Source organism: Salmo salar, chromosome ssa02, assembly GCF_905237065.1.
Source record: "Salmo salar chromosome ssa02, Ssal_v3.1, whole genome shotgun sequence".
In the NCBI taxonomy this organism is placed as follows: domain Eukaryota; kingdom Metazoa; phylum Chordata; class Actinopteri; order Salmoniformes; family Salmonidae; genus Salmo; species Salmo salar.
This window is the reverse complement of record NC_059443.1, coordinates 76,938,849-76,952,619: the sequence shown is the minus strand read 5'-3', so window position 1 is coordinate 76,952,619 and position 13,771 is coordinate 76,938,849. Positions and strand designations below refer to the sequence as shown.

At 43.2% G+C, this 13,771-nt stretch overlaps 1 protein-coding gene across 1 annotated transcript; it reads left to right on the top strand.

Annotated features, from left to right (window-relative positions):
- The first annotated feature begins 2,644 nt into the window (after positions 1 to 2,644).
- LOC106576494 (retinol dehydrogenase 8) lies at positions 2,645 to 13,389 on the top strand. The gene is made up of 6 exons (XM_045710289.1): positions 2,645 to 2,859; positions 7,844 to 8,005; positions 10,948 to 11,127; positions 11,721 to 11,814; positions 12,134 to 12,317; positions 12,708 to 13,389. The coding sequence occupies exons 1-6, from the start codon at positions 2,754 to 2,756 to the stop codon at positions 12,936 to 12,938; spliced, it is 957 nt and encodes a 318-aa protein (XP_045566245.1). The 5' UTR covers positions 2,645 to 2,753; the 3' UTR covers positions 12,939 to 13,389.
- Positions 13,390 to 13,771: the final 382 nt, after the last annotated feature.

Sequence of the window (13,771 nt, the reverse complement as noted above, 5' to 3'; positions counted from 1 at the left end):
TGTCTCGCTTGATCCTAGGTCCTGGCAGGGTTGTGCAGACTCAGGACAACGGAGCTTTGGAGGAATACGCAGATTTAAAGAGGAGTCCGTAATTTGCTTTCTAATGATCATGATCTTTTCCTCAAAGAAGTTCATGAATTCATTACTGCTGAAGTGAGAGCCATCCTCTCTTGGGGAATGCTGCTTTTTAGTTAACTTTGCGACAGGCAGCATACTGTTCTGTAAACTCAGGGTGTTTCTCAATATGCATACTACCATAATCCACACTCTCATGCTACAGTACGTGTGCATTCTCCGATCACATTCTCTTGAGTACGTTCTTGTGAGGACGAGAGTGTGAGGAATGCATAAAGCAACACATCTGAGAAGTACCCTACTGTATTACCTCATGCTTTTCCTCCTCATTCACTGAAACTTCCAGCCAGAACAATGGCAACAAAGCAAACGTTTTACGTCATAATTATCAGCTAATTATGTGAATCGTAATGATCTAGCTTGCCAGCTAGTTAAACAGGCAAAACTTACCTAAAATGAATATTATGCAAGATATATTTCAATTCTTCATGGGTAGCTAGCTAACAATTCTTCGTGGCTATCTGGCTAGCTAACAGTACTAGCAGCTAGCCAGTTAGCCCTACTGACTTACATTGGTAGAAAAAGTACTCAATTGTCATACTTGAGTAAAAGTAAAGATACCTTAATAGAAAATGACCCAGTAAAGTCACCCAGTAAAATACTACTTGAGTAAAAGTCTAAAAGTATTTGGTTTTAAATATACTTAAGTATCAAAAGTAAATGTAATTGCTAAAATATATTTAAGTATCAAAAGTAAATGTAATTGCTAAAATATACTTAAGTATCAAAAGTAAAAGTATAAATCATTTCAAATTCCTTATATTAAGCAAACCAGAAGGCACATTTCAAATCAAATCAAATGAAATTGTATTCGTCATGTGCGCCGAATACAATGCTTACTTACAAGCCCATAAACCAACCATTCATTTTAGATGTTTTGTTTTTATTGACGGATAACCAACGGCACACTCCAACACTCATACATAATTTACAAACAAAGCGTTTGTGTTTAGTGAGTCCGCCAGATCAGAGGCAGTAGGGATGACCACAGATGTTCTCTTGATAAGTGAGTGAATTGGACCATTTTCCTGTCAAAATGTAAGGAGTACTTTTGGGTTTCAGGGAAAATGTATGGAGTAAAAAGTATATTATTTTCTTTAGAAATGTAGCGAAGTAAAAGTCAAAGTTGGCAATAATATAAATAGTAAAGTACAGATACCCCAAAAAACGACTTAGGTAGTACTTTAACCTTGAGGATACAAGTACTTAAGTACTTTACACCACTGTTGACTTATTATGGGCTTGCTATCTACAGTACATATGCAGGAAAACATGCCAAAATTAACACAGCATGTATTTATTGACTTATCAAGATAACAAGGTAACATATGAGATGTGAATAGGCAACATTTCATTCTGAAGTCGGAGTGTGTTTCACTTGCTTCAGCTCAAATAATGGCCGCTATTGATTTCATCAAATTTTCAGAATTTTTTACATGGTTGCGTCATATTTCGCCTCATACTTTCCGTTAAAGCTTGCATCATGCATGCTTCAAAATATGTACAAACGAAGAATGCATTCGAGAAGTGCCCTCCGTGCTCTGTTTCGTATACTTTCATTTGGACTCATACGTCGACTCTTCTGTGCTCCAATTTGCGTGCTTGAAGCAGGGTAGTATACATTTTGAGAAACACCCTTTCTTTATCCACCAGAGTAGCTGTTGTTAGTTTTCCCTTACCAATGACACATAACCTAGTCCAGATATGGGCAACTTTGATGGGACTGGCCTCAAAAGATCTGATCTCATCATGAGGGCCTGCCATTACCCCCCACCCATCCCCAAGTTATTGTTGTAATTCTACACATTTTGCAATGGGGTGTAGAGAAAATGCTGTGAGTTTAAAGCAAGTTTGCTGAAATTCGAAAAACATTTTGCCATAGGATGGAGAGAAATGTTTACAGTTGTTACTGTAATATCTGAGTGAAAATGACTAACAAAATCAATGGGGGAGCCCCCAGGCTGTAATTTGACCATGATTACTACACGTTTAGATAGCTGGCTGCTACACTCATTTACCAAGCTGAAAAATGTTCGCTGATATGGGCTAATTGAGTGACTATCAGTGACTGAAATAACGAGAAAAACTGCTAATGTTCAACCAAATTTGAAATTGTACCTTGTGTATTCTGTTCAGCCTCTTTGTTTCTACTTCTAACTCGCAGCCGTAAACAACAGACGGGGGGATCCCTGGCCTAGTCATTACTGTTCTACCGAGCTCAACAGATGAGGCGGGGAGGCCACAGCAGGTGACCAACGGACAGTGAAGCCTACAGGTTAGATAATCTTTGCGCAGGTCTGTGCTGTCCATGTGACTCTGGAGCGCCGTGTGTGTGTGTGTGTGTGTGTGTGTGTGTGTGTGTGTGTGTGTGTGTGTGTGTGTGTGTGTGTGTGTGTGTGTGTGTGTGTGTGTGTGTGTGTGTGTGTGTGTGTGTGTGTGTGTGTGTGTGTGTGTGTGTGTGTGCGTGCGTGCGTGTTATCCGCTTACAGTGGCTCTGAACGCAAAGCCCCTGTCATCTTTCTTGCGCTGCTGCTTGCTCATTCCCGATGTGCCAACTGGAGAGAGAAGAGAAGCGACGTTAGTTGTTTGAACGTTAAGGGGAAAACGTTAGGAGAGCCATGTCGAACCCAGGACAAAAAGTGGTGCTAATCACCGGTTGCTCCTCCGGGATCGGGCTGAGGATGGCGGTGATGCTCGCTAAGGACGAGAAACAGCGCTATCACGGTAAGAGAGTAACCTCCAGGGCCTTCAGGAAGTATTCACACACCCTTTGACTTGTACCACATTTTGTGTTACGGCCTGCATTTAAAATGTATACAATTTAGATGTTTGGTCACTGGCCTACACACAATATCCCATAGTGTCAACGTGGAATTATGTATCTTTATATTGTTACAAATGAATACAAAAAATGAAAAGCTGAAGTGTCTTGGTGTTCACCCCCTTTGTTATGACAAACCTAAATAAGTTCAGGAATAAAAATGTGCTTAACAAGTCACATAATAAGTTGCATGGACTCACTCTGTGTGCAATAATAATGTGTTTTAATAAATTCCTCATTACCTGTAAGGTCAAGCAGTGAATTTCAAACACAGATTCAACCACAAATGAATTCACCTTTCAGCAGGACAATAACCAATAGCCAAGGCCAAATCTACACTGGATTTGTTAAACAAGAAGACAGCGAATGATCCTGAGTGGCTGAATTACAGTTTCGACTTAAACCTATGGCAAAACCTGAAATGGTTGCCTAGCAATGATCATAAACCAATTTGACAGCCCTTGAAGAATTTTGAAAAGAATAATGTGCAAATGTTGCACAATCCAGGATTGGAAAGCTCTTAGAGACTTACCCAGAAAGACTCACAGCTGTAATCGCTGCCAAAGATGCTTCTACAAAGTATTGATCAAGGGTGAGAATAATTATGTAAATTAGATGTTTCTGTATTTCATTTTCAATAAATATGCTACATTTTTCTCAAAACATGTTTTCACTTTGTGATTATGGCGTATTCTGTGTAGATGGGTGAGTGAGAGAAAAAAAGATTGAATCCATTTTGAATTCAGGCTGTAACACAACAAAATGTGGAATAATTCAAGGGGTATGAATACTTTCTGAAGGCACTGGTGTACAGCAGCCTAATGGTGACGATGCTGTTAGTAGGTTAAGTCCAAATAGTCAGATATATTGGAGTATAAAAACCTGTAGTCTATGATTTATCTTGTAAAAAACATGATTTATGGTCAAAAGTAGTGCACAATGTAGGGAATAGGGTGCACTATGTAGGGAATAGGGTGCACTATGTAGGGAATAGGGTACCATGTGACACTTACACAGCAGGATTCAACACTTACACAGCAGCAGGTTTCAGCACTTACACAGCAGGGTTACATGATTGTCCATTGTATGTACAGTACCAGTCAACAGTTTGGACATACCTACTCATTCCAGGGTTTTTCTTTATTTTTACAATGTTCTACATTGTAGAACAATAGTGAAGACATCAAAACTATGAAATAACACATATGGAATCCTGTAGTAACCAAAAAATTGTTAAACAAATACAAATATATTTTCTATTTGAGATTCTTCAAATTAGCCACCCTTTGCCTTGATGACAGCTTTGCACACTCTTAACCTTCTGTAAGTGTCTGTGTGTGGAAACTTGTACTCTGCTTTACTTCAACCCCTGCTAAAGACTCACAAACACAACGCATATCAACTACATAGCAGGTTATAGCACTGATACACAACATACATCACTTACATAGCAGGTTATATCACTGGTACAGATTGGAGAGAACACTTACATAGCAGGTTATATCACTGGTACACAACATACATCACCTACATAGCAGGTTATATCACTGGTACAGATTGGAGAGAACACTTACATAGCAGGTTATAACACATATCATGGTTACATGATTGTCTGTCTGCAGTCTGGGCTATGTAAGTCTCTGTGTACGTAAGAGTGTGTATATAAGTTACACATTATGGTTATTATGGCTCATCCCTGCTTAACCTGAGACCAATCAGTAAGAGTAGTAGCATTACCACTGCTCTCAGTGTCATAATGCCTGGTGGACAATACCTAAACCTCCAGGAGGGGCCCTGCCTTGGCCGCTTACTGCCCCACTTAGAGGCCTCATCCTGGGCTGCTGGCGAGCCAGAGGGTGGGGTGGGATGGGTATTCTTGGTGCTGTCGGGTGAGTGCTAACACTAAGCTAGCCCCATAATAAGATCAGCCCACAGTGCCAGGGCTAAATCAGACAGCAGACACATGAGGTATAGGTAGTTTAGGGCCGTGTGGCTGCTATCTATAGAATAGTATAAGACAGTGTTTTTTAATCCTGGTTCTGAGGGGTGAAACATTTTTTGTTTTAATCCTTAACACTATTTAGTTGATTCCGCTAATCAACACATCGTTAAACCTTTCATTAGTGGAATCAGGTGTGCGTTACTCAGAACCATGTGTTATAAGGTAGGGACATATAGATGTATAGGATAGTATAGGATACTGTCACGGCTGTCGTAGGAAGGAGAAGCAGACCAAAGTGCAGCGTGTGTGTCGTTACACATTTTATTTACACTGTGAAACTATGCGATACATAAACATAAACTAAAGAACAAAACAACAAACCGTGACGCAGAGTTGAAAAATACACTACTCAAAAAACAATCTCCCACAAACCCCAGGTGGAAAAAAACCCTACTTAAGTATGATCTCCAATTAGAGACAACGAGGACCAGCTGCCTCTAATTGGAGATCATCCCAAACAAAACCCCAACATAGAAATACAAAACTAGAACCTGACAACATAGAAATAGAAACATAGAGAGAAAATACCTGTCACGCCCTGACCTACTCTACCATAGAAAATAACATCTTTCTATGGTCAGGACGTAACAGATACTCAGAACCATGTGGTAGATATATTAACCTGTATATGGTTAATTGTTATTTATATAGTAGTATAGGATACTCAGAACCATATGGTAGATATTAACCTGTATAGGGCTAATTGTTATGTATAGAGTAGTATGGGATAGTATAGGATACTCAGAACCATGTGGTAGATATTAACCTGTATAGGGCTAATTGTTATGTATAGAGTAGTATGGGATAGTATAGGATACTCAGAACCATGTGGTAGATATTAACCTGTATAGGGCTAATTGTTATGTATAGAGTAGTATGGGATAGTATAGGATACTCAGAACCATGTGGTATACACAGTTAGACCAGCGGTACGCAACCTGTGGTCCATGGACTGGCGCCGGCCCCTGGGATGATACTGAGCAGTCCATCAGATAGTTAGCTGACAGTGATTTAGTTATACGGGGCGGCAGGTACTGCCAGTTCGAATCCCGGGGTCTGACACGGGAGTTGCTGGAATCAAATCCTAGATGCCGTTGCCTGTCGTTGTGCCCTTGAGCAAGGCTCTTAACCCCCCTCCACAACTGCTCCACGGGCGCCCAGTGTGGCAGCCCCCTGCTCCAACCTCTCCAACCTGTATACAGGTGTCCTATCTTAATTTGATCACTCTGTTTTCGCTGAGAATTTTCCTGCACAGCAGAAAATTCTTAATTTGATATTTTTGGGGGGCTTCTAAAGTTTGTAATTTCCACTGTAAAATCTCTGAATGTATCAACCCCTACAAAAATGTCTATTAATCATAATCCACATAATAATTCAAATTTCCTGTTGCTGCAGGATTATTTGCTGTGAGAAACTAGTCAAATTAAAATGTAACATCTTTTTGTGTCTTTCAGAGGGGTTGGGATAAAGTGGAAGTCACATTTTGGTTTGACCTTGTATACAGATGATGAAAAAAGTGATCTCAATCTTTTGAAGTAGCTAAACGGTCCATGGACATTAACTCATCCTCTTTCCTTCTCTCTAAACTTTAGGATACCTGCCTATTGTTGTGTGTGTGTGTGTGTGTGTGTGTGTGTGTGTGTGTGTGTGTGTGTGTGTGTGTGTGTGTGTGTGTGTGTGTGTGTGTGTGTGTGTGTTTTTACCCTGAATAAACTGTCATATGAACAGCATAATGTGCTACAAGAAGAGACCGACCTGGAAAAGATCTCCATAAAGAAGGAGAGAGGGAGAGGGAGAAGATCTCCATAAAGAAGGAGAGAGGGAGAGGGAGAAGGTCTCCATTAAGAAGGAGAGAGGGAGAGGGAAAAGGTCTCCATTAAGAAGGAGAGGGAGAGGGAGAGGAAAGGAGGAGGGAGGGAGAAGGAAGGAGAAGGGGGAGGGAGATGGAAGGAGAAGGGGGAGGGAGAAGGAAGGAGAGGTGGAGGGAGAAGGAAGGAGAAGGGGGAGGGAGAAGGAAGGAGAGGTGGAGGGAGAAGGAAGGAGAGGTGGAGGGAGAAGGAAGGAGAGGGGGAGGGAGAAGGAAGGAGAAGGGGGAGGGAGAAGGAAGGAGAAGGGGGAGGGAGAAGGAAGGAGGGGAGAGAGGTGAGAAATAGCTACAAAGATCAACAATAGCCAGCTAGAAAGTAAATTCAGTCCTTTGGGGGATATGATTATTATTATTATTATTATTATCATAATGTCTTATAGAATGTGGTTTCCCCCTCCCCCTTTCCTCACTCTCAACATACACATTCCACACACACACACAAACACACACACACACGCACACGATAGAAAATCCCTCCCACCCACACTCAAACACACAAATAATATAAACATTCCATACTCAAACATGCACTTACATGCAGGGTTTGTAACTTCTGTCTAACACCAATGTATTACACACACTTACGTGCTCAAACACACACGCACGCACACACGCACACACGCACACGCACACACACACAGTGTAATTTCTGTTTACTCATTATCAGGTTTAATCCAGTGAACTCTGTTTGACCCTATTCTCTCTCTCTCTCTCTCTCTCTCTCTCTCTCTCTCTCTCTCTCTCTCTCTCTCTGTCCCTCTCTCTCTGTCCCTCTCTCTCTGTCTCTCTCTCCCTCTCTCTCTCGCTCTCTCTCTCTCACACACTCTCTCACACTCTCTCTCATCTCTCTCTATCGCTCTCCATCTCTCTCTCTGTACATCTCTCTCCCTCTCTGCCACTCTTTCTTTTTGTCTACAAACCTCCCTTTCTCTCTTCGTCACTCCCTCTCTCTCTCTTCTCCCTCCAAATCTCTCTCTCTCCCACCCCCCTCTCGCCCCTCTCTTCTCTCTCTCTACAGTCATTGCCACCATGCGAGACCTGAAGCGTAAAGACAAGCTGGTGGAGGCAGCAGGTGATGCGTACGGGAAGAGCCTCTCTCTAGCTGTGTTGGACGTGTGTACGGACGAGTCAGTCAAACAGTGTATCAACGGAATCAAGGACAGACATGTAGACGTACTCAGTAAGGAACAACCTTTGTGATTTTTGAATATCTATGGACTTCTCTGAAGGGGTGTGTCCCAAATGGTACCCTATTCTCTATGTACTCAGGAAGGAACACCTTTGTTTTTATAACACAAGGCAACATTTCTGTCAAAACAAAACAGACCATAACTATGGAACACTTTTATGATTTGAAAATCAAAAAAATCTATAAACCAGAGCCCATTATCTTAAAAAAAAAAGACTAAAAAAATGTATCTTTATTTAACTAGGCAAGTCATTTAAGAACAAATTCTTATTTACAATGACGGCCTACACCCGCCAAACCCGGACGACGCTGGGCAAACTGTGTGCCGCCCTATGGGACTCCCAATCACGGCCTGAAATCAAACCAGGGTCTGTAGTGACACCTCTAGCACTGAGATGCAGTGGCTTAGACCGCTGTGATAGAGCCTGGAATAGAACCAGGGTTTGTAGTGACACCTCTAGCACTGAGATGCAGTGCCTTTAGACCGCTGCTCCAGTCAGGAGTCCAAAGGGTGTACGTCCCAAATGGGTGCCATTTCCCTGTAGAGTGCACTTAGTTTGACCAGGGCGCATAGGCCCATAGGGCTCTGGTGAAAAGTAGTACACTATGTAGGTATTAGGGTACATCTATTCAAGGTCTAAAAGACTATGTGTTGTTGTACGTTCTCAACTATACATCTCTTACACACATCTATCTTAACCTCCCTCAACCCTGACCGTAACCATTAGGGATAAACCATGCAAAACTGACCTCAGTTCAGATCATAGTTCATTGAGAGACTGGAGAGGCCACAGTAAAACTGACCTCAGTTCAGGGGCCATATGTATCATGTGTCTCAGACTAGGAGTGCTGATCTAGGATCAGGTCCCACTCCTGTCAATGTAGTCTTATTCATTGTGTTCTAGAAGGCAACATTTATCCTAGATCATTGCTTCTTAGATGCTTGATGTATACCAGGGGTACTCAACTACTCAGTGGTGTAAAGTAAGTAAAAATACTTTAAAGTACCACTTAAGTCGTTTTTTGGGGTATCTCTACTTTACTTTACTATTCATATTTTTGACAACTTCTACTTCACTACATTCCTAAAGAAAATAATGTACTTTTTACTCCATACATTTTCCCTGACACCCAAAAGTACTCGTTACATTTTGATTGCTTAGCAGGACAGGAAAATGGTCTAATTCACCCAGTTATCAAGAGAATATGCCTGGTCATCCCTACTGCCTCTGATCTGGCTGACTCACTAAACACACATTTCGTTTGAGTGTTGGAGTGTGCCCCTGGCTATCTGTAAAGACAAAATAAATGGTGCCATCTGGTTTGCTTAATACAAGGAATTTGAAATGATTTATACGTTTACGTTTGATACAGAAGTATATTTTAGCAATTACATTTACTTTTGATACTGAAGTGTATTTAAAACCAAATACTTTTAGACTTTTACTCAAGTAGTATTTTACTGGGTGACTTTCACTTTTACTTGAGTCATTTTTTATTAAGGTATCTTTACTTTTACTCAAGTGTGACAATTGGGTACTTTTTCTACCACTGCAAATACTATTTGAGAAGGTCCGGTCACACGCATTTCCTAGGTGGCAAAGGTCCTAGGTGGCAAAGGTCCTAGGTGGCAAAGGGATATTGTCATTTATCAGCCTTGTGCATTCTACTATTACAACTCCCAACAGCAGTAAGTTGAAAGCCCGACTGTGTTCCTAAAAAGTAGGGACCCGCGGTCCGAATTTACCCTTTTCTGGATCCGGATCTGAACCGCGTTCCGCTAGTTGAGAATGGCTGATATATACTATACAGGCCCTGGTCATAGACTGGGCTAAAGCCTGGTTATAACTCAGTGTCGTGAGAGACTGGGCTAAAGCCTGGTTATAACTCAGTGTAGTGAGAGACTGGGCTAAAGCCTGGTTATAACTCAGTGTAGTGAGAGACTGGGCTAAAGCCTGGTTATAACTCAGTGTAGTGAGAGACTGGGCTAAAGCCTGGTTATAACTCAGTGTAGTGAGAGACTGGGCTAAAGCCTGGTTATAACTCAGTGTAGTGAGAGACTGGGCTAAAGCCTGGTTATAACTCAGTGTAGTGAGAGACTGGGCTAAAGCCTTAGGTTATACTGCCACCCTGTGGTGACTACTGGAACACAACTGAAGAGACGAGTGCTCTGATCACCTATGTGAACAGGGGTGTCACTCTTTCCTTCTTGTTTACCTATTCCTCCCTCTCTCTTCTCCCCCCTCGCTTTCGCCCTCCCCCTCTCTACATCTTTTCTCTCTCTCCTCCCCCCTCCTTCTCCCTCTCACCTCTCTCTCCCCACCCTTCTCCTTTCCGCTTGTTCCCATGTCTCTCGCCCCCTCTTTCTCCCTCTCATGTCTCCTACCCCCTCCTTCTTCCTCTCATCTCTCTCTCCCCCTCCTTCTCTCTTTCACTCCCTCCCACCTCTCTCTCCCCTCCTCTCCCTCCTCCTCCCTCCCACCTCTCCTCTCCCTCCTCCTCCCTCCCTCCCTCCCTCTCTCCACCTCTCCTCCTTCTCCTCCTCCTCCCTCCCACCTCTCTCTCCCCCTCCTTCTCCCGTCACTCCCTCCCACCTCTCCTCCTCCCTCCTCCTCCCTCCCACCTCTCCTCTCTTCCTCCTTCCTCCCACCTCTCTCTCACCCTCCTTCTCCCATCATCTTCCCTCCCACCTCTCTTTCCCCTCCTTCTCCCATCCTCCTCCCTCCCACCTCTCTCTCCCTCTCCTTCTCCTGTCCTCTCTTCCTCCCTCCCTCCCTCCCTCCCTCCCTCCCTCCCTCCCTCCCTCCCTCCCTCCCTCCCTCCCTCCCTCCCTCCCTCCCTCCCTCCCTCCCTCCCTCCCTCCGTCTGCCCTTCCTTCTCCCATCCTCCTCCCTCCCACCTCTCCTCTCCCTCCTCCTCCTCTCTCTCTCTAGTTAATAATGCAGGTATAGGTCTGGTGGGACCGGTGGAAAGCATCAGTATAGCAGAGATGAAGAGTGTGTTTGAGACCAACTTCTTCGGTGTGATCCGGATGATCAAGGAGGTGATGCCAGATATGAAGAAGAGGAGGGGAGGACACATCGTAGTGGTCAGCAGTGTCATGGGACTACAGGGTAAGGAACTATGCTTTATTGATTGGTTGATTGATTGATTGCTTGGTTGATTGGCTGATATGAAAAAGAGGAGGGGACACACATGATAGTGGTCCAAGCGACATGTGGCAAATTTGAGGTGATATGTTCGCTTTTTCATAAAAGCATGAAACTCGGTACACTTGTACAGTTTGAGGCCCTGAACATTTTCAGATATGGAGGCATAGCAAAAACGCCTCCTGGCGGCCGTGGCGGCCATTTTTATATTCTGCCATAGCCGGACAGTGTATTTTCCTGTCCTATCTGCTGAACCAAACATGAATACACAGAAAGGTGATGTCTACATCTATGTTTTGATGGTGAAGGATGACAACGGTTCCATGTACAACATCATAAACTGTTCAGAATATGATATAATGGTGGACTTTTATGTAATGCTGAAGCCATGTGAAGAAATTCAATGTAGATCGCTGTTTCATAGAATATTATGTCTGTTGTTCATTTGAAAATGGGATGAAACTCATTTCTTTATGTTTTTTACATAATGCTTGTCAACAGATGTGGTAGTAGTGGGGATCATAATGAAATACTGAAGTACTACTCTCTGATCTCAGGTGTCGTGTTTAATGACGTGTATGCTGCCTCTAAGTTTGCCATGGAAGGGTTTTGTGAGTGTCTGGCTGTACAGCTGCTCAAGTTTAACGTCACGTGAGTCTCTCTAACACACCTAGCTATGTTTTCCAAAATGAATGTCTTTATTTTTATTTCATATGTATATTTTGTCGGGGACGGACCAATTAAAACATACGATTTAAAACATGATCTCTCTTCTGTTCTTCTCCCCCTCTTTCTTTTCTCTCTCCTTCTCCCCCTCTTTCTTTTTTCTCTCCCCTCTTTCTTCCCCCTTTCTTCTTCCCCTCTTTCTTTTCTCTCTCCTTTCCCCCCAGCCTTCTTTTCTCTCTCCTCTCCCTCCTCTCCCTTCTCCTCCCCCTCCCTCTCTTCTCTCCCTCCTATTCCTCCCCCCTAGTATGTCTATGATAGAGCCAGGCCCAGTCCATACAGAGTTTGAATCTAAGATGATTCAGGACGTCCGTCAGAAAGAGTTCCCTGGGGCCGATGCCGATACCGTCAACTACTTTAAAAACGTCTACCTGCCCTCCTCCGTCGACATCTTTGAGACGCTCGGACAGACCCCCGATGACATTGCCAGGGTTAGTCCATCTGTCTGAGTGTGTGTGTGGCCTACTCTGTCTCTACTCTCTCTCTACTCTCTCTCTACTCCCTACTCTCTCTCTACTCTCTCTCCCTCTGTCTCTTTCTCTACTCTCCCCCTCTCTCTCTACTCTCTCTCCCTCTCGCTCTACTCTCCCCCCTCTCTCTCTCTTTTTTCTCTCTCTCTACTCTCTCTCTACTCTCTCTCCCTCTGTCTCTCTCTCTACTCTCCCCCTCTCTCTCTTTTTTCTCTCTCTCTACTCTCTCTCTACTCTCTCTCCCTCTGTCTTTCTCTCCCTTTCCTCCCCCAGCAGTGCACTAACTAGTCTCTCTCTCCTTCTCTTCCTCCCCCAGCAGTGCACTAACTAGTCTCTCTCACTCTCCTATAGTGTACTAAGAAGGTGATTGAGCAAGGCAGTTCTGCACGGTTCCGGAACCTTACCAACCCGCTGTACACGCCCATCGTGGCACTGAAGTATGCAGATGAGACGGGCGGCCTGTCGGTGCACGCCTTCTACCATATGTTGTTCAACCTGGGGCCCCTGATGCACGTTAGCATGAAGGCTATGCAGTACCTGACCTGTGGATGTCTACGCTCCAGGACCATCTCCCCTAACTAGACATGGACACGGACACACACACACACAGAGAGAGAGACACACACACACACACACACAGACACACGGGCATGCAGACACACAAACACACGGGCATGCAGAGACAAGTGCCAGACACACAGAGACACACACACTAGTATGCAGTACCTAACCTGTGGATGTCTGTGCTCTAGAAACATCTCACCCAACACACACTCACACGGAGAGTCAAGACACACACTTTAAAGACAAACTCAAAACACCCCCTGCAGTTTTAAAGTGTTCCTCCCTCTGTGAGCTGCCATACTTTTTACTGTTTGTTTTGATAGAAGCAGGAACTTCAGAAGTTGAAATGTAACCTCTCAGTCTGTCTAACATAGACTATGTATGTATAGATACTATCTTGTGTGTAATGTATGTCATTTTGAATAGAATGGATCGGCTCTATTTTGACATAAATAGCTCTTTCTACCTTCTTGAGAAGTCCCTGATTCAAATTGGAACAGAAATATGACATTCCATTAATGTTGTCATGTTCCTTAATTGTGGTTTTGGGGAATTATTCAGAATACCTGTTTTGGTCGATAAGATATAATATATTTGTATGATTATTCAACCTGAAAGAAAAGACATCAGTGAAGTTGAGATCAATGCAATGTGTAGTCGCTCCGTTAAACCACAAGATTGCACTATCGACACGTAATCAATTAAAAACAGCTTGAGTAAAGAAGTTGCTTTCTTTGATCAGTTTGGAACCGTGATTAACTGCCAAAAGGGTATTCAAGCCAATTCACATATGATCTGAGTAAAATATAATGGTATCCTGCCTAGTTAAATAAAGGTTAAATAAAATATAA

Coding starts and splice junctions, on each gene's coding strand:
- LOC106576494 (XM_045710289.1), top strand. CDS start 2,754: ATGTCGAACCCAGGACAAAAAGTGGTGCTAATCACCGGTTGCTCCTCC. Junction 11,815..12,133: donor CTGCTCAAGTTTAACGTCAC/GTGAGTCTCTCT, acceptor CCTCCCCCCTAG/TATGTCTATGATAGAGCCAG. Junction 12,318..12,707: donor CCCCCGATGACATTGCCAGG/GTTAGTCCATCT, acceptor ACTCTCCTATAG/TGTACTAAGAAGGTGATTGA.